Raw genomic sequence first — 24,414 nt, forward strand, 5'->3', positions numbered from 1 at the left:
TTTGAGGAACTTCCCTGGTGGTCCAGCAGTTAAGACTCTTTGCTTCCACTGCAGGGGGCACAGATTCAACCTCTGGTCTCCTCAGTCAAGGAACTAAGGTCCTGCATGCTGTGCAGTGCAGCCAAAAAGAAGGAAAAAAGTAGAATCAGTTTTGATGAGGTTTAATACAAAAGATCCTTCTTTCCCCCTTTTTTTTAAGAAGTAGAGATGTGAAATAAACTAACAGTATTTATGGCCATCTTTTAGATGGTGCTAGAATAGGAGAGACACAACTTGATGATAGGTAGGGCTTCTATCCTAACAGAATGGGATCTCTAGCTTTTTCTTTCCCTACTTTCTGTTTTGAAAATTTTCAAAGCAGTTAATGGTTTGCTACATTTGTTTTTATGTACTCTTTTCCCTCAGTCATTTGAAAGTGAGTTGCACATATAACACTTTAACCCTGAATACTTAAGCAACATCTAAGAGAAATTTCTCCTAAGTAACCACAGTACCATTAATATGCTTCAAGAACTTTGGCATAAAATACATACAATTCATTTTTCTGAAGAGTCCAGGCCAGTTGGGGTAGAATAGAATGTCCTGCATCTGCATCTTCCTGGTTGTTCATTAAAATCTAGTTAAACAGGACTTCCCTAGTGGTCCAGTGGTTAAGAATCCACCTTGTAATCAGCGCAAGGGATGTAGGTTCGATAACTGGTTGGGAGTTCAGATCCAGCACGACATGGAGCAACTAGACTTAAGTTGAGCCCTGTGGACTCCTGGGCCACAGCGAAAGATCCCCTGTGACACAGCAAAAGATCCCACATGCTGCTGCTAAGACCCAATGCAGCCAATTAAAATATTTTTCTTTTTTAAACCCAGTTAAACATTTTTGACAAGAATACAGTAGTATCCCCCACCCCGCCCTTTATATGCAGTTTTGCTTTCTGCACTTTGTTACTCATTGTCAACTACAGCCTGAAAATATTAAATGGAACATTTCAGAAATAACGTGTTTTAAATTGAACACTGTTCTGAGTAGTGTGATGAAATCTCTCACCTTCCCTGTCCATCCCATTAGTCACTTAGAAGCTGTCTTAGTTGTCAGATTGATGGTCATGGTATCATGGTGCCTGTGTTCAAGAAATTTTACTTATAATAATATCACCAAAGTGCAAGAGTAGTAATACTGCCAATTTGCATATGTCAAAGAGAACCTATAAAGTGCTTCCTTTTAAGGAAAGAAAAAAATGTCCTGTGCTGAGGTAGCCAAGATCTAGACTAAGAACTCTTCAATCCGTGATACTGTGAAGAAGGAAAAAAATTGGGTGCTAGTTTTGCTGTTGAACCTTAAACTGCAAAAGTTTAAGCCACAGTGAGTGATTAGTGCTTAGTTACGATGGAAAAGGCATTAAATTAGTACAGTCAGATATTTTAAGGGAAAGGGAGACCATGTTCACATAACTTATAGTATATTGTTAGTATGCCTAATTTATAAATTAAACTTTATCATAGGTATGTATAGGAAAAAACAGTTTTACAGGGTGTGGTACTATCCGCAGTTTCAGGAATCCACTAGGGGTCCTGGAATGAATCCCCCCCATGGATAAGGGAGTACTATATAGATGATGTGAAATTCCAGTTGTATCCCCCCAAGAAGGATATTATGTTTGTATGTCCTAGCATTTTTTCAAAAATTACATTTACCCATCAGCTGATGGAAGGTAATACAGTGTAGCAACAGGGTGGGTTTGTATTCAGACCTATGTTCAAATCTGATTCTACTATATAGCAGTTATATGACTATGGATAAGTTATGGATAAGCACCTTCCTGTGCTTCTGTTTTATGATCTGAAAATGGGAGCAACTTTGCAGGCTTACAAGGAAAGCTTAGTAAGATTAGGTCTTATTACAGTCATTTTTATAATCATAATACTTGGGAAAATGGTTTAAGCCTAGCCATCCTTCCCTAAGTTTCGCTAGCTACCAGTGCAGTTTCTCCTGTTTGTTCAGATGCCAGGGCGCTTGTCCTTAGCAGCAAGTGGAGTCCATCTTTGTGTTTTGAAAAGGCAAGTTCATTTGGCCCAATTTCACATCATTTTCCTACGTTTAGAAAGTTCAGAACAAAAGTGATGACAATTCTGCCAGCCTTAGTTCTCCACAGTGGTAGTCATGCTTTTATTTATGACTAGCTTTCTGCCCAGCATTTTAATTCTAAAACTACCATGTTAGTGGAACTTCTCTGGTGGTCCGGTGGCTAAGCTTCTGAGCTCCCAATTCAGGGGGTCCAGGTTTGATCCCTGGTCAGGGAACTAGACCCCATATGCAACTAACAGTTTGCATGCCACAACTAAAAATCCAGCATGCCACAACGAATATTAAAGATCCTGTGTGCTGCAACTAAGAACCAGTGCAGCCAAATAAATAAGTCAGTAAATGTTTTTAAGAAAACAAAGCAGTGTCCCTGGTAGTCCGCTAGTTTTAAGAATCTGCCTTGCAACGCAGGGGACACAAGTTCAATCTCTGGTCCAGAAGGACCCCACTTGCTGTGGGGCAGCTGGGCCTGTGTGCCACAGCTATTGAGCCCCACGCTCTGGAGCCCACAGGCTGCAGCTGCTGAGCCCTTGTGCTGCAACTGCTGAAGACCATGTGCCCTAGAGCCTGTGCTCTACTACAAGAGAAGCCACCACAGTAAGCCCATGCTCCACAGCTAAAGAGTAGCCCCTGCTCTCTGCAAATAGAGAAAACCTGCACACAGCAACCAAGACCCAGTGCAGCCAAAAAAAAACATTAAAAGTAAATATGTTAGAGCAAGTATTAAGCTCTGGAAGTAGATTCTGAAAATTTGGAGAATGTCATTTGTACCAGTGTGCTAGGGCTACCAAATCATAATACCACAGGCTTAACAGAAGTTTGAGAGCCCCCTGGTGGTCTAGTGGTTGAGATTCACCACTTTCACTGCTGTGACCAAGGTTCAGTCCCTGGTTGGAAAACAGATACCATAAGCTGCATGGCTGAAAAACAAAAACAAAATTTACTTTCTCACAGTTCTGGAGGCTGGAATTCCAAGATCAGGGTGCCAACAGTGTTGGTTTCTGATGAGTTCCGTCTTCCTGGCTTGCAGATAACTACCTTCTCTCAGAGTCCTCAAAGCTCTTTTTCTTTGTGTGTATACACTGGTGTCTCTTTTTAACCATGCTGCGCAGCATGCAAGATCTTAGTTCTCTGACTAGGGATTGACCCATACCCCCTTCAGTGGAAACACAGAGTCCTGACCACTAGACTGCCAGGGAATTCCCTGGTGTCTCTTTTCTTATAATGACATCAGGATTACAGCTCAACCCATATGACCTCATTTAACCTTAATCACCCCCCTTTTAAGCTTTAGCTCCAAAATAAAGGCATGTTAGGGTTTAGGGCTTCCACATACAAATTTGGGTGGTTGGGGGCACAATTCAGTCCATAACATTAAAGACATACATCTGACCAATAGAAAAAGAGGTCAGGAGAAAAAAAATAAAAAGAGGTCAGGCTTTTGAGGCAGATAAGGATTCATCGAAAAAGCAAGAGCATTCCAGAAAAACTTCTATTTCTGCTTTATTGACTATGCCAAAGCCTTTGACTGTGGATCACAATAAACTGTGGAAAATTCTGAAAGAGATTGGAATACAGACCACCTGACCTGCTTCTTGAGAAACCTATATGCAGGTCAGGAAGCAACAGTTAGAACTGGACATGGAACAACAGACTGGTTCCAAATAGGAAAAGGAGTACGTCAAAGCTGTATATTGTCACCCTGCTTATTTAACTTCTATGCAGAGTACATCATGAGAAACGCTGGACTGGAAGAAATACAAGCTGGAATCAAGATTGCTGGGAGAAATATCAATAACCTCAGATATGCAGATGACACCACCCTTATGGCAGAAAGTGAGGAGGAGCTAAAAGCCTCTTGATGAAAGTGAAAGAGGAGAGTGAAAGAGTTGGCTTAAAGCTCAACATTCAGAAAACGAAGATCATGGCATCCGGTCCCATCACTTCATGGGAAATAGATGGGGAAACAGTGGAAACAGTGTCAGACTTTGTTTGGGCTCCAATACTTTGGCCACCTCATGCGAAGAGTTGACTCATTGGAAAAGACCCTGATGCTGGGAGGGATTGGGGGCAGGAGGAGAAGGGGACGACAGAGGATGAGATGGCTGGATGGCATCGCCGACTCAATGCACATGAGTTTGGGTGAACTCTGGCAGTTTTTGGTGATGGACAGGGAGGCCTGGGGTGCTGCGGTTCATGGGGTCACAAAGAGTTGGACACAACTGAGCAACTGAACTGAACTGAACTGAGCTGAATGGCAGAAAATATTTGCAAATCACTTATCTGGTAAGGAGTAATATCCAAAATAAATTCCAATTTAAACATGGGCAGAAGATCTCAATGGATATTTTTTCAAAGAAAGCATACTTAAAGATGACTGACAAGCACAAGAATAATGATCAAAATCACTAATCATCAAGACAATGCAAATTAAAACCACAATAAAATAATCACCTTACCCGTCAAATTGGTTACTGTCAAAATGACCAGATGATATTGGCACGGTGTAGAGACAAGGGAGCCCTTGTGCACTGTGGGAATGTAAACTGGCACAGGTGCTATGGTAAATAGTATAGAGGTTCCTCAAAAAATTAAAAATAGAACTACCATATTATTCAATAATTCCAGTTCTGGGATTTAACTGAAGACAACAAAAACACTAATTTGAAAAGATAAATGCACCCAAATGTTAGTAGCAGTACTATTTACAAAAGCCAAGAAATGGAAACAACCTAAGTTCCATTGGTGGATGAATGGATAAAGAAGAGTGCGGTAGATACACACAGTGGAATATTATTCAGTCACAAAAATGGAGATCCTGCCATTTGCAACAACATGGACCTTAAGGGAATTATACCAAGTGAAATAAGGGACAGAAAAACAAACACTGTATCAGTGAGTGAGTGATAGTGGCTCAGTCATGTCTAACTCTTTGTGACCCCATGGACTGTTAGCCTGCCACGCTCCTCTGTCCATGGAATTCTCCAGGCAAGTATACTGGAGTGGGTTGCCATTTCTTCTTTCATTTATATTTGGAATCTAAGAAACAGAAAAAATCAAGCTCAGAGATAGAACAAAGAATAGATCAGTGGTTGCCAGGGTGGGTAGTTGAGGGGTGGGCAAAATGGGTGAAAGGGATCAAAAGGTACGGAATTACAGTTATAAAACGTCATGATGAGGTAACGTACTGCGTGGTGACTATAGTTAATACTGTATTCATGTTTGAAAGCTGCCAGGATGAAAGTGAAAGAGGAGAGTGAAAAAGTTGGCTTAAAGCTCAACATTCAGAAAACGAAGATCATGGCATCTGGTCGCATCACTTCATGGGAAATAGATGGGGAAACAGTGGAAAGAGTGTCAGACTTTAGTTTGGGGGGCTCCAAAATCACTGCGGATGGTGACTGCAGCCATGAAATTAAAGGATGCTCGCTCTTTGGAAGAAAAGTTATGACCAACCTAGATAGCATATTCAAAAGCAGAGACATTACTTTGCCAACTAAGGTCCGTCTAGTCAAGGCTATGGTTTTTCCAGTGGCCATGTATGGAAGTGAGAGTTGGACTGTGAAGAAGGCTGAGCGCCGAAGAATTGATGCTTTTGAACTGTGGTGTTGGAGAAGACTCTTGAGAGTCACTTGGACTGCAAGGAGATCCAACCAGTCCATTCTGAAGGATTAGCCCTGGGATTTCTTTGGAAGGACTGATGCTAAAGCTGAAACTCCAGTACTTTGGCCACCTCATGTGAAGAGTTGACTCATTGGAAAAGACTCTGATGCTGGGAGGGATTGGGGGCAGGAGGAAAAGGGGACGACCGAGGATGAGATGGCTGGATGGCATCACTGACCCGATGGACGTGAGTCTGAGTGAACTGCGGGAGTTGATGACAGGGAAGCCTGGCGTGCTGCAATTCATGGGGTCACAAAGAGTCGGACACGACTGAGCGACTGAACTGAACAGAACTGAAGATGCTAAAATAATAGAACTTAGAAGTCTTAATCATAAGAAAAAAGACAATATAGCTAGACTAACTGCAGTTATCATAATGTATACACTCACAATGTGTACAAATAAGTCATTATGTTGTACACTTGAAAGCAACATAATGTTAGAGGTCAATTATACCTCAATAAAAAAATTAATTCACCACTGGCTCCCATTCTTTTCTATACCTAATCCCAGATTCTTATCTAGATGAGGGAATTAAAGTTAACTGGACAGCAGAACTAGAATTCTCAACTGATCATAAAGATTCATCTGTCCCAGGACCAGAAAACTTGGGGGACAGGTAGGATTCCCATGATTTGGAGTCAAAAATAAAGAATGTGACTTGGGCTTAACTCAGTGGTACTGTTCATACTTCAGAGCCCCCTGTGGACTCCATCTAAGACCACCTCTTTGCTTTACAAATAAAACTTCTATGAACATTTAAAAAAAACATAAATGTGACTGCTCCTTGGGGCATGAATGAGGGTAGGAGTCTTAACTCCTAATAGTCAAGAATCTCCCCCAACCCACAACAAAGAATAAAAGACTGCGAATCAGAGACTAGGAGGTGCCTTTTTTGTCCTGTTCATCATTAGATCTTCAGGGTTCAGCATAGCACCTGACATGTAGACGAATAAAGCTTTTTTTTTTTTTTTCTCGAATAAAGCTTTGCTAACGGAAGAACTGCAGATCTGCAGCCCAGCAGGCAAGCCAGCACAGACATTCTGGGTTAAAGTCTGAGCAGCTGGGGTGAGGAAGACAGGCTTCGTGCCCTGTGTGCTGCAGCAGTTCTTGCCTTGGAGACTTACCCCCTTACAACCTAGGTTTTAATCTTTGCTATTCGCTTTGGGCAATGGGAAGTTATTCATTTTTCTTAGCTTCCTAGTGAATACAGTATATTAAGTGGAAAAAGTGAACTGCCACACCCAGATCCAGGCAGTTGGGCAATCACAATTTCTTCATAATAAAATGAATTTAGACTATATAATCTGTAAGATTCCTGCCAGCCCCAAAGTTCTATGATTAAATAGACTAAAAGTTAAAAAGGGAAATAGGACATTCATTAAACAAATATGTACTACTATGACTTTGTGCTGAAAACAAGGCATAAAAATATCATTAAGGTGGTCTGTCCTGGAAGCGTGTAAAGCCAACTGAGAAAATAAACACTAAATCCTTAAAACACTGTGTAAACTTCATGAGGTAACATTTCTTGAGTACTTACTATATGCTAATACCGTCCCAAGCACTTTACAATTTAACCTCATAATTCTATTAGATAGGTACTACTATTATCCCCATTCCTCAGTTAAAGAAACTGACATAAAGAGTTAAATAACTTACCAGTAAATGGCAGAGCAAGTTATCTGTATTCAGGGCCCATATTCAACCACATGGCAATTAGCTGGATTCCCAGGATAGGAGACCCAGGAGTGTCATGGATGAGGGCACTGACTCTTTCCCTACAAGTTCCTCAGATTTTGTGACATCAAGAGGGTTTTGATCACATTTTCTTTGGCCCCTTGGTGAGGTCTCCATCAACTTAACAGACAACTATGAGAAAAACCATCTCTTCAGAGTCCACAGAGAGCTGGGTTCAAATTCTAGGGTTACCACTTTACTGGTGAACTTGACCAAATCTAATTCTCATTTGCTTAATGGGAATAACAGTGCTTTACTGGGAGGTCAGGAGGATTAAATATTAAGTCAAACCATATGAAATGGTTGTTTCTGGAAGTTAAAAACAGCGGTGGAATCTATCAAAATAGTTAGCTTTCCTTTGTGCTTCTCCTAGCCCATCTGGGGCACTCTCCCGCTCCACTCTTCGGGTGGCCCTGGGGATTTGTTAAGTTGCGCACTGTTGACCTACCCTGTGAAAGCTAGTAAATTAGCCTTGGGACAGCCTCATGAGATTTGGCAATTACTACAAGGATCTAGAACTACTTTCCAGCCAGCCAAAAGTACATCCCTTGGGGACCAGAAGAGTCAGGAGCCACGACAGTCCTGTGCCCCGACACAAACTCAGCGCGCTTTCGCTTTTCTTCCCAAGTCCTATATTGTCTTTGTTATCGCTAAGACAGGTACTGATGTTGGTTGCATTTTGAAACGTGGAAACTGAGGCTTAGAGAGGGTCAGGCCTCATCCAAGGTCTCGGGCATTGCGCAGTGCTGGCAATAACGAGGGTCTGGTGTTATATCTATCAGCCAAGGAACTGCCTCTGGTTGTGTGACCTCCACAAGGTCCTTGAACCTTTCTCTCCGACCTGTTTCATCTTCTGGAGAAGGGCGTTATTAACTCCCTTTCTCCTACCGCTCGCTTTCCGATTCAATCCAGCCTCTCTCCGGCCCGCCCTTGGGGTGCTCCGGCTGTGGCGAGAGGACCAGTGCGGAGACACTGCGGAGAAAGCGCAGGCATCAGGGCTTTGAGTGTGCGGGCGCACACCCGCAGCTCCCCGGAAATACTGATATTTACTTTCGACCAGAGATAGAACTTGGCTTGACATCACCAGGTTCAGGCCGACTGCCAGAGACAATCAAGCGCCATAACGGAGGAACTGAAACAACCTAACCCCTGGAAAGGCGGGACAGTTGTGCCAATCCCACAGCAGGCGGGGCCAGAAAGCTCGGGTGGGCACGGCCCGCGCCTGCGCGCCGCCATCTTGCTCCAGGAGGGACCGCCTCCCTGCCGTCTGGCGGCTGGTTAGCCAGAAGGCGGGGCTTCGCGACTCGGCGGGGCGTGGCCGGCGATGGCGACCGCGGATCCCAACGGGCAGGCTGCGCCCTCTATCCCGGGACCCCGGCCCAGCGGGACGGAAGCTGCGGGGCTGCCCTCCGGGCGAAGCGGCATTGGAGCCCCCCGGTTGGGGGAGCGGATCCCGGCTGCTGTGGAGAAGCGGGGCCCGTACATGGTGGCGCGCGCGCCTTCCATTCAGGCCAAGCTGCGTGAGTGCGGCCGGATGAGGGGTCCCTGCTTGGGCGGGCTGCAGCGTTCCCGGGCTGGCTCCGGAGCGCCGCTGGGGCGACCCCGGAGGGGCAAATGCAGCCGGCTCCCGCACCCGAAAATCTGTTCGGAGAGCGGGCCCCTGGCGTTTGGGAGACACGGCGGAGTAGGGATGAGCCCGCTGATCTGGGCCCTTTGACTTCCAGAGAAGCACCGGGACCTGGCCAAGGCGGTTCTGCGGAGAAAAGGCATGCTGGGGGCCGCGCCGAACCGCCCCGACTCTTCAGGGAAAAGGTCTCAGCAGGCGCCACCTCCTCTGTGCAAGCGTTTTCACAGTAGGCCCTAGTGCTCAGGCTGGGAGACCGAGTACCCACGTTTAAAGCCGAGTTAGTCATTCCTCTGACGCCAGCCTGTCGGGTTCACTGTTTAAAAATGGAAAGAGGAACGACTTTTTCTTTCCTTTCCAGGATGTGATGGTGTCGAGGAAAGAGCTTTGTTATGAGTTTTGTCAGTTCTTAGGGTCAATCACTGTCTAAATTAGGGAGGAGCATAGTGGCTGGGGTCCCCAGGATTGAGGATGGAGAGCAGCGTGGGAACAGCTAGGACTGTGATTTTTCCTTAACAGAATGGTAAGCGCTGAGGGCTGGATAGGATCTTCACCAGGGCTTGAGCGAAGGCAGTTGAAGGAATTTGCCTAAGGACTTTGATTTTTCTGTTCTCAGGTTAAATAAGGTGGGGAGATGGGGCTTTTCCTGCTTCTTAGAAGAGGAGGTGTGCTTATCCTCAGAAGTAGCAGGGGGAGCGGTGTGGGGAAGTGCACATACTAAGGAGCTGTAGCGGGATACACGGCAGGCAGTGGTGGCTGTCCAGGTAGCAGATAAGCCAGGAGCAGTGCAGTCAGTTTTTTTGTTTTCCCCATAAGGGCGAGGACGCTGGCTTTCCCTGTGAAATGCTGGCATTGCATCTATGCTTGGTCTCTCCCCCATCTCCCCTCAGGTCAGTGAAGTTTAACAAGGGCTACACTGCTCTTAGTCAGAGTCCAGATGAAAACCTGGTGTCCCTCGACTCTGACAGGTAAGTGCTGTCCTTGGAAATACCCCTTGGGGAGTGCCTTGGATAACATTGCAGACGACTTGCTTCGCTTTTTCCCTGTCTCTTCCAAGACCTTTTGTGCATGTTCCAGGGCTGCTGCTTCAGAGCACTGTCTCTTCCGGGATGGCTTGCTTAGAGGACTCATAGGTGACCTTGCTGCTCTTGGATGTGAAGCACCAACCTTATCTGGGGGAGTCATCCTGCCCTATTATGTCTGCATTATTAGTGACAGTGACTCTGTCCCTGCTGGAGCCAAGAAGGAGCCATGGATACTCATGGCGGATTATGGGTTTGAGCTCTGTGGTGTGTGGTCTTTGCTTCACAAGTCCTCCAGACCCCCTTGCATGTTGTGCACCTTGCCACTTGTAGCTGTGCTCCGCAGGCATCTCCCTGAACTGACTGTCTTCCTCTTGTCCTAGTGATGGAGAGCTGGAATCCAGATACTCCTCCGGGTATTCCTCTGCAGAGGCAAGTCCAGAGTACTTTTCTGTGGCGGGGCCAGGCTGCAGGCAGTGTCATAGCCACTGCCAGACGCTTGTCTAGTTCCTGCCATATGCATGGCACTGTATCAGACTTCCCGCGTGTTCTCCAGTCTTCTACTCTGCCCTATTCCCCTAGCAGAAGTTTAGGCGTCTGAAGAGGACTGTTGAAAGTCCAGGAGACTATGTGTGCGCTGCATGCTAAGTCTCTTCAATCGTGTCTGACTCTTTGCGACCCTATGGATTATAGCCCACTGGGCTCTTCTGTCCATGGGATTCTCCAGGCAAGAATACTGCAATGGGTTGCCATGCCCTCCTCCAGGGGAATCTTCCCAACCCAGGGATTGAACCAGAGTCTCTTATGTCTCCTGCATTGGCAGGCGGGTTCTTTACCACTGGTGTCACCGAGGAGACCACAGACCTTTTTTTTTGGCATATAGGATTTTCAGTCCCTAACCAGGGATCAAACTCACACCCCCTGCATTGGAAGTGTAGAGTCTTAACCACTGGACTGACCACCAGGGAAATCCCCAGACTCTTAGGGCTGGAAATGACCTCACAAGTCTTCTAATCCAAGCCACCACTTAGAAAAGGAATCCTCTCAATGAATCTCAGCTAAATGCTTATTTGAATGCTTCTTGTAATTGGGTGCTCACTACCTCCAAGAAACCTTGCTGCCTGTCTTCCCCTGCAACACACACAATTCAGGTAGCTCATAGAGAAGTCTTCCTTGTTAACTGGAAAAGTCTCCTGCAGGTTGGACTTGGTGGTCTTAGTCCTGTCTCCAGTGAGAGAGTAATTCTACTCTGCCTTCTTTTGATCATCTTTTACCTGAGATCAGCATTCCTGTCCCTCCCCTTTCCATCCTCCAAGCTTGCTTACTTCCAGGCCAGATAAATTCTGTTCCTCCTTTGTTCCATCTGTGGGAACTGTGACTGAGATAGATACTCCTGGGCTGGCCTTTTGGACAAGTGACTATCCCAGAGTAAAACAGGGACCGAAGGTTCTGGCATCTGTGGCTTACTGCTTTTGACAGAGGTGAAGTGCTGGGGACCTGACTGTATACCACTGGTATTTCTTCCTCACGCTCCTGGAAACCCTTGGCCACCCCGAGTTTCTGCCAGAGAATACAGTTTGCAAATTGTATCCTCCTTGAATATCTAGGTGCCTAAGATTGTTAGAACAAAGAAAAGAAAAATAAGCCAAGAGCCAGAGAAGTCCTACACTCCCCAGTCTCATGTGCCTTCTGCTCAGTGGAACTGGTGAAGCCAGGCTGACAGGTTCTGCTTTGCAAGGAATGAGCTCTGTTGGCATCAAAGAGAAACATTGGCAGTGCAGAAGCAGCTCTTCCCCACCCTATTCTACTCTAACCCATTTTCCTCCACGGTTCTACCCCATTGTTCTGGTACCATTGTTCCATACTCTTCAGCCTTCATAGGAACCAATCTGGGTTCACAGTGGTAATGGTCAGGGCTTGACTTTCAGACATAACCTCGAATCTCACATTTATATCACCTGCCTTGGGATTCTTTAGTGAGGGCAGCTTCCTTGGGGCACGTGACAGTGCAGCCTGGACAGTCCTGGCTCAGGTCCCCGGATGTCCCCTGCCCCCTGCTGGGTGAGACACAGGTAGGAAAAGGTAGCACTTCTTCCTGTAGTGCAGGGATGTGCAGGCCTGGCCTGAGGGTGGAGCACGGACAGGAGGAAATGGACAGTAAGCTCCAGTGAGGCAATGTGGGTCTGCTTTTGGGGCAGCAGTCATTTCTGCCTTGTGGCCTGGCTTATAGTTCTCTCCTCTCCTGCTCTTAGCAGGTGAACCAGGATGTGAGCCGGCAGCTGCTCCAGGACGGGTATCACTTGGATGAGATTCCAGATGATGAGGACTTGGACCTAATTCCCCCCAAGCCTATGACCTCAACGTGCTCCTGCTGCTGGTGCTGTCTTGGGGCCTCTTCGTCCTGTACCCTCCAGTAGACATAACCCTCTAGGACAGGTCCTGCTCACCATGCCTGCAGAGTCCTGTTGACCCTGTGTCAGTCACAAGAGTGCGGTGGGAACCCACTGCTGTCAACCCCAGGATCACTGGAGACACTGACCCTCTGGGAAAGGCAGTGACTGCAGTTACTCCAAACCTGGTGCTTCTCAGGCCAGAGGCCCCCATCTGGGTCATAGGGTGACAGGGGGAGTCCTGCAGTTCTCCTCTGCTGTTGGAGTAGCGTTTGGAGAAACCGCTTTAATAAGGGCAGGAACATAGGAATTCTGTTTCTTATGCTGAGTGACAAAACTGGCGAGGAGAGAAACTTGCAGACGTCTTGACTGGTATTTGTCATGATGCCCTGTGGAGGGAAAAAGGGAGCTTCTGTGCCCAGGCTGTGCTGGCTGGTATTGCATGGAGGCAGAAAATAGCACTTTATGGCTTGCAGCTGGGAGTCTGTGAAAAAGAATTTAACTATTTGGGGCCAGTTCAGCTCAGGAAATTCCATATTCTCTTCAGGCTCCAAGATGGGTTACATGTTTGCCGGTTGTTCCTGTATGACTCTGGCAGAGTACGACAAGTTGCTCGCTGGCACAGCCTGATCAAGGCTTCCAGAATCCTTGGAAGCTGAGCATTCCCAACTGGTCCATGTGTCTGCGTGAGCTTAGTAACTTGGTTAGTCCACCCCTAGAGAAAACTAACTCTGCTCCACCAGGTAGACAAAATTTCTTCCCTTGGTTGCCGTTCTTCACCTTGGTCTCAGCTAGTATCTTCCTCCAGTCTTTGATCTAAGGCTGAACGGAGGTTCTGGCGCTGGCCACAGAAGCCTGCAGTTTCTGGTTACCAGCAGAGGGAGCTGCAGGAGCAGTTAGGTGCCTTCCCGTTTGGATTTTTGTTTTTTTTTTCTGGTTTGTGAGATCTTAGTGCCCCAACCAGGGAGGGGTGGAACTCAGGCCCCTCAAGTGGAAGTTCAGAATCCTAACCACTGAACTACCAGGGAATTCCCTCATTTGTTTAACATTTTACACTTGGGTATACTGCACAGCTGTGTGGGCCCTGACATAGGCTGACAGGATGAGGAGGAGGGACCTGTGAAAGCTCCCAGCTATCCCTCCCACCCCAACCTAAGGAGATAATCTTGCCATTGCAGAGGGCCTCCCTCCACCCTAGTGAGAGCCATTCTGTTGCATCCAGATTCCTCTGACCACAGTGGATACTCAAGATTGGGCTTCACCTTCAGCCCCCACTTTGAACATAGCAAAGACAGGCATAATCTCCCGTGACCCCTACTAGATTGCATCTCTTGCTGTACCAGGCGTCTCTGTGGAGTTTTTCAGTGGTTCTTTTTTTTTTTTTGCCTTACCTAAAACCAGATGGAGCTGAATGGGAGTGGACAGGGGTAGGGTGGTCAGGATTGAGGTGTGGTCCCGACTTGGGAACTTGCCCAGCCTCTTGCTTCATTTTGTTAGGACAGAGTGTTTGACAGCTGCTGGGGGTGAGGACGGCAGTGGGCCCCCAATACCAAGGCCCTCCTCCAGTGGCTGTTGTTATAAAGCCACAATGGTGTATTTGGCTACACCTCTCCCTGGAATGTTTCAGGGCCGGTTGACCCTGAGTGAGAGGCATTACCTTTGTAGAAAAAGTTGCAGGAACGTCATATAGCAAGGCAGGGTAGAAATAGTCAATTGCTTGGGGCTAAGAAGCCATGGCCTAGAAAGTCACCAATAAAAGCACCAAGGTGTCTAGAACCAAACTGCCTTAATAGTAAGAGTGCTGGGGTGTTGTGCAGGTGGTGGCACTCTGGGGAGACGCCTTATCTCATGGATAGGAGTGGTACTGTATGGCGTTTACAGAACTCTTGGCTTAGGCTTCTACAGCTTTGTAAGTTTGTAGAAATAAATACAGTCATGCTGTTGAGCTGTCTCTGTGTTGCCACAGGATTTTTAAGAAAAGCCTAGACCATGGCCATTGCCCCTTCTGAATTCTGAAATGAAGAAGTAGCCTAACAGCCCTAACTGTGACCATTCTGCCAAGGGCCACCCCTCCTTTCTCCTGTTCCCAGTGGGTGCCATTTTCAGCCCTCATTGGAGACCATGGAAGTCATATCTGTTTTGTGACCCCATGGACTGTAGCCCACCAGGCTGCTCTGTCCATGGAATTTCCCAGGCAAGAACACTGGAGTGGTTTGCCATTTCCTTCTCCAGTGGATCTTCCCAACCCAGGGATCAAACCCATGTCTCCTGCATTGGCAGGTGCGTTCTTTATCACTGAGCTACCTTATCACTTCTCTTTAGAATGAGTTCCCTTTGGCAGACCCTTCTCAGGTTTTTTTGTTTTTGGTTTATGGGAGGCATTTTTGTTTGCTTGATTTTTTTCAGCTGAAGAAAATTTATTGGAGGCAAAAAACCCCAAAAACAGAGGGGCTAAAATTTTTTGCAGGTAGTTTCCTGGAATTCTATTGTACAGGTCTAATGTGGACATACTCTTGCCTAGAGAATCCTGTGGACAGAGGAGCCTGGTGGGCTGCTGTCCATGGGGTTGCACAGAGTCAGACACAACTGAAGCGACTTAGCATGCATGCATGCATTGGAGAAGGAAATGGCAACCCACTCTAGTATTCTTGCCTGGAGAATCCCAGGGACAGAGGAGCCTGGTGGGCTGCCGTCTATGGGGTCGCACAGAGTCGGACACGACTGAAGCGACTTAGCAGTAGCAGCAATGTGGGCAATGGCCCAGAAAGATGCTTTTGTGTGAGAATAATCCCTTATCAACAGGAAGGAGCCACTAGCCTGGGTGTCTGCTTAGTCTGGGATGACAGGAGCTAAGACTGCCAGTCAGAAACCACAGTGGCAAAACACAGCTATACAACCTCCTGCAGAGGGTGTCCCACCTCTAGAGGGTAAGCACAGGGACAGTAGATGCCCGTGTAGGTTCCTCCTGCCATTGAAGGAAAAAAGGAACTAGGTTTCTCTTCACAACACAAGTTGGATTGTCCTGTCCTTCAGTCCCCACTTCTGCAGTGACTGAATGTGCTCTAAAGAAGTGGTTGACAACCTTTCTCTGTGAAGGACCAGTGAGTACTTTTGGCTTTGCGGGCCATACAGTCTGGTGCACCGACTCAGCTTTGCCATTGTAGCCTGAAAAGCAGCTGAATGGTATGCAAAGAAAGGGCGTGGCCAGATCCAGGCTGCTGATCTTAGTGCATGATCCTGCCCTATGCTATGCTTAGTCGCTCACTCATGTCTGACTCTGCGACCCATGGACTGCAGCCTGCTAGATTCTTCTATCCATGGGGATACTCCAGGCAATACTGGAGTGGGTTGTCATGCCCTCCTCCAGCAGATATTCCCAACCCAGGGATTGAACCCAGGTCTCCCACATCACAGGCGGAGTCTTTACTGTCTGAGCCACCAGGGAAGCCCAAGAATACTGGAGTGGGTAGCCTATCCTATCCCTTCTTTAGGGGATCTTCCCAATCCAGAATCGAACCGGGGGTTTCCTGCATTATAGGTAGATTCTTTACCAGCTGAGCTACTAGGGAAGCCCAGCCCTTGCCCTCAGTTCAGTGCACTTCAGTTGCTCAGTCGAGTCTGACTCTGTGACCCCATGGACTGCAGCACACCAGGGTTCCCTGTCTCGCCCTAAAGCCAACTAAAACATTGGAGAGAAGAATCCTGCACCGACAGTTCCTTTTTTTAGACACACCTTCCACTGTATGCAAGGCTAGGGGGCCTGAGGCCTGCCTGCAAGCTCTGCCACTGAGGCTACAGTGGGCTACCTGTCCCATAGAAGCCTCTGCCTACCTCAGGGAGCTGTCTGAAACCTGAATAAAGCAAAAACTGGACAACATCCACGGAGGGCTCCTTCAGCCCACTTCAGGGACTGAAATGCCAAAGGCTGAGTGCTCTTTAGCCCACAGACCTCAAACAAGTAATCTTTAATTGCTTTAACAGAGCGGCATCAGGCCACAGAGCTACCCTTTTCCCTCTGCACTGCAGAAGCCTATATTCTTACAGATTAATTACCTACCTTGCTGTGACTGCTGCTGAGCTAATCCTAGATCTCACCAGTCTGCCTAATGCCATAGGCTGGGACAGGGCTGCTGTTCTTGAGCTCTGAGGAGAGCCTGGCTCCAGTGTGGCGAGATCCAAGGGGAGTATCAGCTCTCAGTCCTCACATGGGCCCCTCCTACCAGGAAGAAGACGGTTCAGCCTCGGCCTGCTCAGGAGTCACCACCTTCAAGCTCTTCTCCCCCAGTCTTTCAGGGTGTACTCAAGGAGCCCAGAGCAGGGAAGGGATCTGGGCTGGGTCTGCGGAGGTGAGGCTGGCCAGGATGTAGGGTGACTAGCAGAGGAGAGCCAGGAAGGCTGTGGCCTCTATAGCAGGCAGCAGGCACGGAACATCAGCAGGTCCTCAGGCACAGTGAGCTTCAGTGAGACACTCTCGTTGGCCCCAATGAAGAGCACCCCGCCACGTTTCAGGGGGATTGTTGCCTGGGCTGTGGGGCTGCTGGCTGTCACTGTCCCCTGCACGACCAGGAGAATGCTGGCAGAGTCCAGGGCCAAGACCTTGTATTCAGTGACAGAGCCAGGTACCTGGGCAGGAAGAAACGACACGACAGAGCAGGGTCTGAGCTGCTGTTAGCTCCCAGGGGTCCCAGGACCACCCCAAGGGCAGTGAGAGGGGGAGCTCTGCCGCCTCCTGCCCTGCTGCTCAGGCTTTCCCCAGCACGAAGGCCCATCTGGTCCCTGTACAGAGAGGCACAGGCAGGCCCTGCAGCAGTTGCCCACTACGTGAGCATGGCAGAAAGGAAGCCCAGCCCCGGGCACACCCCACACGGGAGCCTTGCCAGGGTTCTGCATGCCACACAAGAAAAACCACGGCCCTCACTCACCTCCACCTTCATAACGGTGAAGTCTGGCACAGGGGGATTGTAGACAGAGAGGTAGGGGTCTTCTGGGCTCCGTGCTGGAGGGAAGAGCCTGTCCTGGCTGGGGCTGGGGGTGTAGCTGAGCATTTCACACAGAGTTGGCACATCGATGAACTTGGGTGTCAGGCCAGCACGCACTGTGTTATCTGAACATGCCATGCACTCCACGCAGTCTAGGGACAGACAGTGGGCATGTGCTGAGGGTGCCTTGGAGGTTGGCTCTCCAGGGCTGGGCTTTCTTAACCTGAGTGCCATGAGCTCCCAGCAGCATTAGATGAAACTGTATGAACAGCATCTTCTGTGAGAATGGGCTAAGATAACAGTTACCAAAAACAGGTGATGTCACCCACCACTCTCAAGGGGAGTCATGTTTACCCCTGGGGGAGCTCCAACCCTCTGGAGACATTGTATTCTTCCCTTCTACTAAAGAATCCTGTCCACAAGTGGATAAGCAGACAACCATCAAAGTGTGACACCCTTCTGTGGCAATGTGTTTTTTAACAAAAATCTCTGCATAGATGCGATAGACGTGTGAAGGCACTGTGATGCAGGGGCGAGAACAATGGCCTTGATCCAACAGAGGCTTGGATTCAAACTGCGGTTGGCACACATTGACAGGGCTTAACATGAGGGTGTCCTGAGCTCACAGGGGTGGTGTGAGGATCCAACCAGTGTCCAGCACTGAGCTGGCATTCATCTCCCGACTGGTCACCTCCCTGCTGATCCCAGGAGTCCTGGGAGCTCAGAGCTGGGTGGGACTTTAAAGGCAGTCTCCTCCACCACCACCTCCTGTTCTGTCCAGACGGAGAAACAAGGCCTGAGGGGGTGGGCCGTGGGGCTCACTGCTGAAATGCGGCTCACCTCCTTTCAGGTAGGCATGGGGCACGTTGGCCTCCAGAAACATGGCCTCCCCCGGCTTCAGGGTAAGCAGATTCAGGAAGTAGATGGCAAAGCATCCGATATCACCCGGGTACTGCTGGTGCAGCTGCAGCAGGAGCTCCCCACAGATGTCCTCCATGCTGTTTCCAGCAGCCACTGAGGGGCACAGAGCACCCCAAGGCTACTCAGTAACCCTTGAGGGCATTCACATCTCCCCACCCCACCCCCTGGCCAGAGAGAGTCCCAGAGAAGACCCTAGTCCAGGAATCCAGGAACAGGTGGGCATGTTCTAGTCACATCCCCCACCCTGTGGGGGCCAGGCTTCCTTGCTATTCCAGCCTACACAGATGCATTTTTCCCATTTTGACTACTGATATGCCCACCACTAAAAGGGCTAGAGTGTAGTCCTTTTAGACAGCGCTTCTCAGCCTCAGCATTACTGACATTTGAGGCCAGGTAACTGTTGTGGGGCCTGTCCTATGTACTATAGGATGTCTAGTAGTATCCCTGGCCCCCACCTACAAAACATCACTAGCACCACAAACCCAGGTTTGACAACCAAAGATCCCTCCACACTTCCAGTGTCCCCTGGTTGAGACAACTGCTCTAGGAGCTTAAAAATCTAGTTAGGAGAGAACCCAAGGGTTCCCCATGGGGTGACTGACTGTCCCAGTTAGCCCAGGCCTTTCCCCTTAACACTGACAATCTCTTAGTCCCTGGCAAACAGTGATGGTTGGTCACCCCAGAGAGCATGAGGCAGGATGCAACCAAGATGGAAATGTGTCCCAGGCTGACCAGGGGAGAAGGAGCTCAGCCTGGGCTAGAGCAGTGAGGGAAGGCTTGGTGGGAATTGCGGGGAGGAGGGGAGGGCAGTGAGCTGGGTTTCCTTAACTGTGTGTGGTGGGGGCGTCTCTAAAAGCAGAGTGGAGGAGGAGCTGGAGCTCATCATGTGTGCCATATAAGCTCCTAGCAGAGTCCATTCTGCCTTGCTCTTTACTGCTTGTATTAACTTCCAAACCCAAAGTTGACACAACCACACCCATCAAAGTCATTTCCTGAACTCTCCTTCCTAGCCCAAGGTTGGGCCCAGAGCAGGTATTTAAGGAAAGATCTACTGATTGAGAGCTCAGGACTTCAGGTTTTTGGATGCTTTTATCTCCTTCCTGTTCTCCAGCCCCAAAGTATAAAACCCTTTGGACAGCAGCTCTAGGGCTGAGAAATCTCAGAATGCCCAGGTGAGAGACAGCCTAGTACTTTTCCAGGCCAGCCTGTCTCCACCTATCTAAAGGAGATAACCAGGTAAGAAGCAGCAGGGCCCTGTTCCAGAAAGACTGGGAAAGAAATGCTAAGTTGCTAACAGACCATCTAAGTCAGACCCATTTGGTGTTCTACTTGAGTAAAGGGGTTGAGAACCCTATTCCTACAGCCGAGCCACTCTGCCAGGGGCCCAGGAAGGGGCACTGCGTTCAGGCCTAAGACACCCACCTTGCTGCGAGATCCGCTTCACCAACAGGTTCAGCTGCTCCACCACCACCTTCTTCTCGCTCTTCATCAGGTGGGAGAAACAGCTCCGCAGAGCAGAAGTCACGGCCTCGGAGTCCTGGCTCAGGCTCTGCTTCAGCTGCGCTGCTGCGTTGTCTCCAATTAGAAACTGGAATTCCGGCACCTCTGCAGGAAGGTCAGGCCAGGACCTGCATCAGGTATGGTTAAGATGGAACCCGCAAACGTGGAAAGCTGGAGGAGGCCTCCCTGTCTCATTCCTAACCAAGGAGCCAGGCAATGCTATGTAAGTTTTGCTGTGAAAACTTACTGCTCATGACCAGCCCTCAGCAACCACACCTGAGCCTGGTCTCACGAGCCTCCCCCAGGAACATCAAGAATTCATGAGGCCACGGGACTTCCCTGGTGGTCCAGTGGTTAAGAATCTGCGTTGCAATGAAGGAGATGAGGGTTCAATACCTGGTTGGGGAACCAAGATCCCACATACCGCAGAGCAATTAACCCTGAGCACTGCAACTACTGAGCCTGAGCACCCTGGAGCCTGTATGCCACAAACTAGAGAGCCCGTGCAATGTAATGAAAGGTTCCGCTTGATGCAGTGATGATCCCGCCTGCCACAATAAAGACCTGATGTAGCCAAATACATATACAAATCATTTTTTAAAAATTCATGAGGCCAACCAGCCCTTCAGTTCCTGGAACACTCAGCCTCTGTTCTCAGCCTCCAGCTCTGCCCCGGGTTGCCCTTGCATCCTAGGTCCAGTATGCAGGCTCTTAGCATTTTGCCCAATCTTACTTGTTAGAAAGGTCACAATTTCCTCAACTGGCCGGAAGCCGCATAAGCCCTGGAAGGGGGTGAGGGCAATTGCCATCTCTGGCTTATGGTTGGCATCGGGGTAGTGCTGTGGAGCCTGGAGGTGCAGCTTCTCTGCCAGCTCCTGTGGGATGGGCAAGGGAGAGGAGGCTGGTTAGGTGCAGCCATCACCCAGCAAGACACCAGTCCCCACCAGCCCTTGTTCTTGACCCTCCCTAGTTAGCTTCCTGCCTTTGGCACTGAGCCCAGTCAAAGCATAATTCAGAAACTCAGGGTTCAGCCAACCCAAGGCAGGCACATGGATCAACTCTGGGGGAGAGCTGGGGCAGACTTTAAGAGGTCTACTAACCAGAAGACCCAAATACCAAGCCAAGCTCTGACACTAACAAGCTGTGTAACTTTGGGTAAATCCCTCTCTTCTCTGGGTCTTCTTTGCTCATGAAGTTTGGACAGACAAATGCTTAAGCTATGACTCACACACAGGCTTGTGCAGAAAGACCACAGGAGTGGAATTAAGGCCATGACTAGGGTAACTGCTGTGCCTTGGAAGGTGAACTCTGAGAGAGTCAGGTGGAAAAAGGGCAGATATGAATTGGCTGGGCTGGGGTTTGCTGAGGGGAGCCAGGAACAAGCGTGGAGAAGCTGCCATGGCACAGGCTGGTCAGCTGTCCACTTAAGACTTAGCTGCCACAAGTCACTGGCAATAGGCCTTGCAGAGCTAAACTGGGAGTTGTCAGGCTCGGATTTAATTCTGGGCTGGAGCCTGGCATGGGCAGGGTAAAAGCAGAAGTAAAAGCTGCACAAGAGTCTTGACTCTTAAGCTCTTCTCTAACCTGACCTCCGTGCGCTACTCTGATGCTGTACCTTGTTCGGGTGTGCCTGGATGGACAGGGCCGTTTCAACTGAAAGCACTTTGAAGAGGAAGGGCAGTTTGCCATTAAAGGTGTCCTTGACCTTCGAACCCAAGCTGTCCTGATTATCAGCAATCCACTGGCCTAGGGTCTTCTGTGAGATGCGGTTGTCGAGGATCTTGGCATCTCCCCGGGGGTGGGTCCCCATCCACAGCTGTAAAAACAGGAAACTTGGGAGGTACAAAGGCAGAACCTGGCACCACCCATTGGCCTGCCCTGCTCCGTTACCCTGTGCTCCCCGTAAGGCAGCCAAGTCCTGAGACAGGCCTCATAGGACTGGGTATAAATGTTCATAACATCACAGACATACCAGGGGCAGCAGACTACAGAGTACCAGGAGTCAGGACACCCAAGCTCTAGTTGAGGCTCTGCCTCCAACCAGCTGCGGAAGCTTGGGCTAGTTTTAATGTATTGTCTCTGGGTCTCAGTTTTCTCATCTGTCCAATGACGAGAACGAAACCTACAACTGTCAAGGTCACTGAAAAGCTCTAACTCTCAAATGGCTCTGTGAGGGGTTAACATTCATTTATTCCAATCTCAGAAGCAGAAGCTAATGCCTTCCTGTGTTTTGGCTTTTCCTTTACTAAATGGGCAGGATAACTGTGTATTTTAGGTTATTAAAAAAGTCAGTCAAAGTAAAAATTATAATTGTCGAGGAGGGCTGAATTAAAATTCAGTAAATGCTAAAAACAGAAAATAAAAGAAGCAGCAAGGTCGTACTGTATAGCACGTGTGTGTGTGCTACATCGCTTCAGTTGTGTTAGACTTTTTGTGACCCTATGGACTGTAGCCCACCAGGCTCCTCTGTCCATGTGATTCTCCAGGCAAGAACACTGGAGTGGGTTGCCATGCCCTCCTCCAGGGGATCTTACCGACCCAGGGATTGAACCCACGTCTCCTGCATTGGCAGGCACTGGCACCATCTGGGAAACCCCTCTGTATAGCACAGGAAACTATATTCAATATTCTGTGACAAATCATAATGGAAAAGAATATGGGTCAGGAAGATCCCCTAGAGGAGGAAATGGCAACCCACTCCAGTATTCTTGCCTGGAGAATCCCACAGACAGAGGAGCCTAGCAGACTACAGTTCGTAGGGTTGCAGAGTCAGACACGACTGAAGTGACTTAACACACACACACACACACACACACACACACACATAACTGAGTCACTCTGTTGTACAGAAGAAATTAACACAACATTGTAAATCAACTATACTTCAATAAAATAAAATTCAGTAAGTGCTGACAGTTCCTTGGGGAAGGAAGGAGGTTACTGGAAATTTCAGTCTATTATGACAAAACCTCACTTCTTTTTGTGCTGCCATCTGGGTTCATCAACCTGCACAGATCTGAAGCCCTAAGAAGGTCTCCTCTCCCTTTTCTGCCTCCCCTTCCCCTCAGATTCACAAGACTTGCCTCAGCCCCTTTGATAGAGGAGTCCCTTCCTCCCACCTGCTGGTCGAGTAGGCTGAAATACAGCCGGGGTCTCACCTCTGCATATGGTTTGTCCTCTGAGATCTGGGCCAGTGGGTCACTGCTGGCCAGCAGCCGGGCCACTTCACTATTGGAACCCAACTTTCCCCAGGCATATTGCTGCACCACACAGGAAAGTGGGAATACTGGGTGGGGGTACAGACAGAGCGTTAGTTTCCACCCCACTCATGAGGCCTGACCCTCCTGTCCCAGGGGAACCAGACCTGAGCTGAGGGTTTTATCTGAGGGATAGAGTCAAATAAAGAGTTTGTAGGTTGTGAGTTGAGACCCTTCTCTTCTGCATGCCTCGATGTTCCCGTCTGTAAGACGGGTAGTAAGGATCTCCTGCTGACCTGAGGCAGATAACTGCGTTACGGTGACGCGGAGGGCGTGAGAGGAACCTATTCCACTGCACCCAGTCTAGAAGTAACCCAGGCGCAACCGTCTCCCCTCAAAACCCCCTTTCGAGGGCTGCAATAAGGGCTCGATCCCCATCGCGGGTGCCCCCTCCTCTTCCCGGCGCCCATTCATCTTTCCGCAGAGCCCCGAGGGGCTGGGGCGGAGTTCGACCTGCCGTATTAGGTCAGGAAGGGTCGGGCGCAATCCATCCCCACTCTCGCTGGCACCCCAGTCAACAGCCCACCTCGCTGAGCGGCCATCCTCGAGGCCTCGGACCGGTCTTCTAGCACGTATATCTTTCCCGGCAGCACCCTCGACCTCTCTGCCCTCAGAGATTCATGGGAAATGTAGTTCTCTCGCCTTCTCGGACGTCTGAGTGCCAGGTGTGGCCACTGCGGGCAGGCTAAATCCCTCTCCCACACTCCCGCTCTCAGAAGGAACCCCCACAAGTACAGAGCCTTCCAGCCGGCAATCTGAGGTCTCAGCATTTTTTTTGCTCGTTCCTTCACCGGACACGTATTTATTGTTGTTCTTTTTCTGTCTCTTAGGTTCTATCAGACTTTTTGCGACCGCGTGAACTGCAGGACTCCAGGCCTCCCTGTCCATCACCAACTCCCGGAGCTTACTCAAACTCATGTCCATTGAGTCAGTGATGCCATCCAACCATCTCGTCCTCTGTCGCCCTCCTCTACTGCCCTCAATCTTTCCCAGCATCAGGGTCTTTCAAGTGAGTCAGCTCTTGGCATCAGGTGGCCAAAGTATTGGAATTTCACCTTCAGCATCAGTCCTTTCAATGAATATTCGGGGTTGATTTTCTTTAGGATTAACAGATTTGATCTCCTTGCTGTCCCATGGACTCTCAAGAGTCTTCTCCAAAACCAGAGTTCAAAAGCATCAATTCTTCGGTGCTCAGCCTTCTTTATGGTCCAACTCTCACATGTTATACATGATTACCGGAA

At 48.8% G+C, this 24,414-nt stretch overlaps 2 protein-coding genes across 5 annotated transcripts; one reads left to right on the top strand and one right to left on the bottom strand.

Moving 5' to 3' along the window:
• Nucleotides 8,718-14,467, top strand: FAM219B (family with sequence similarity 219 member B). Of its 3 annotated transcripts, none has more exons than XM_018066333.1 (5): nt 8,718-9,000; nt 9,205-9,292; nt 9,995-10,072; nt 10,182-10,558; nt 12,379-12,541. In XM_018066333.1, the coding sequence occupies exons 1-4, from the start codon at nt 8,805-8,807 to the stop codon at nt 10,507-10,509; spliced, it is 690 nt and encodes a 229-aa protein (XP_017921822.1). In that variant the 5' UTR covers nt 8,718-8,804; the 3' UTR covers nt 10,510-10,558; nt 12,379-12,541. The 3 variants fall into 3 exon arrangements, with proteins under 3 accessions (XP_017921822.1, XP_017921824.1, XP_017921823.1); XM_018066335.1 differs by having other exon boundaries at nt 8,753-9,000; nt 10,510-10,558; nt 12,382-14,467; XM_018066334.1 differs by having other exon boundaries at nt 8,754-9,000; nt 10,510-10,558; nt 12,379-14,467.
• MPI (mannose phosphate isomerase) lies at nt 16,456-23,777 on the bottom strand. 2 transcript variants are annotated; one of them, XM_005695127.3, is made up of 8 exons: nt 23,700-23,777; nt 23,075-23,202; nt 21,532-21,732; nt 20,650-20,791; nt 19,839-20,021; nt 18,336-18,509; nt 17,439-17,647; nt 16,456-17,139 (listed from the first exon to the last, which is right to left on the bottom strand). In XM_005695127.3, exons 1-8 carry the CDS (start codon nt 23,713-23,715, stop codon nt 16,921-16,923), a joined length of 1,272 nt encoding a protein of 423 aa, XP_005695184.1. In that variant the 5' UTR covers nt 23,716-23,777; the 3' UTR covers nt 16,456-16,920. The 2 variants fall into 2 exon arrangements, with proteins under 2 accessions (XP_005695184.1, XP_005695185.1); XM_005695128.3 differs by lacking the exon at nt 23,075-23,202 and having other exon boundaries at nt 23,700-23,774.

Source organism: Capra hircus, chromosome 21 (assembly GCF_001704415.2).
Source record: "Capra hircus breed San Clemente chromosome 21, ASM170441v1, whole genome shotgun sequence".
Lineage (NCBI taxonomy): Eukaryota > Metazoa > Chordata > Mammalia > Artiodactyla > Bovidae > Capra > Capra hircus.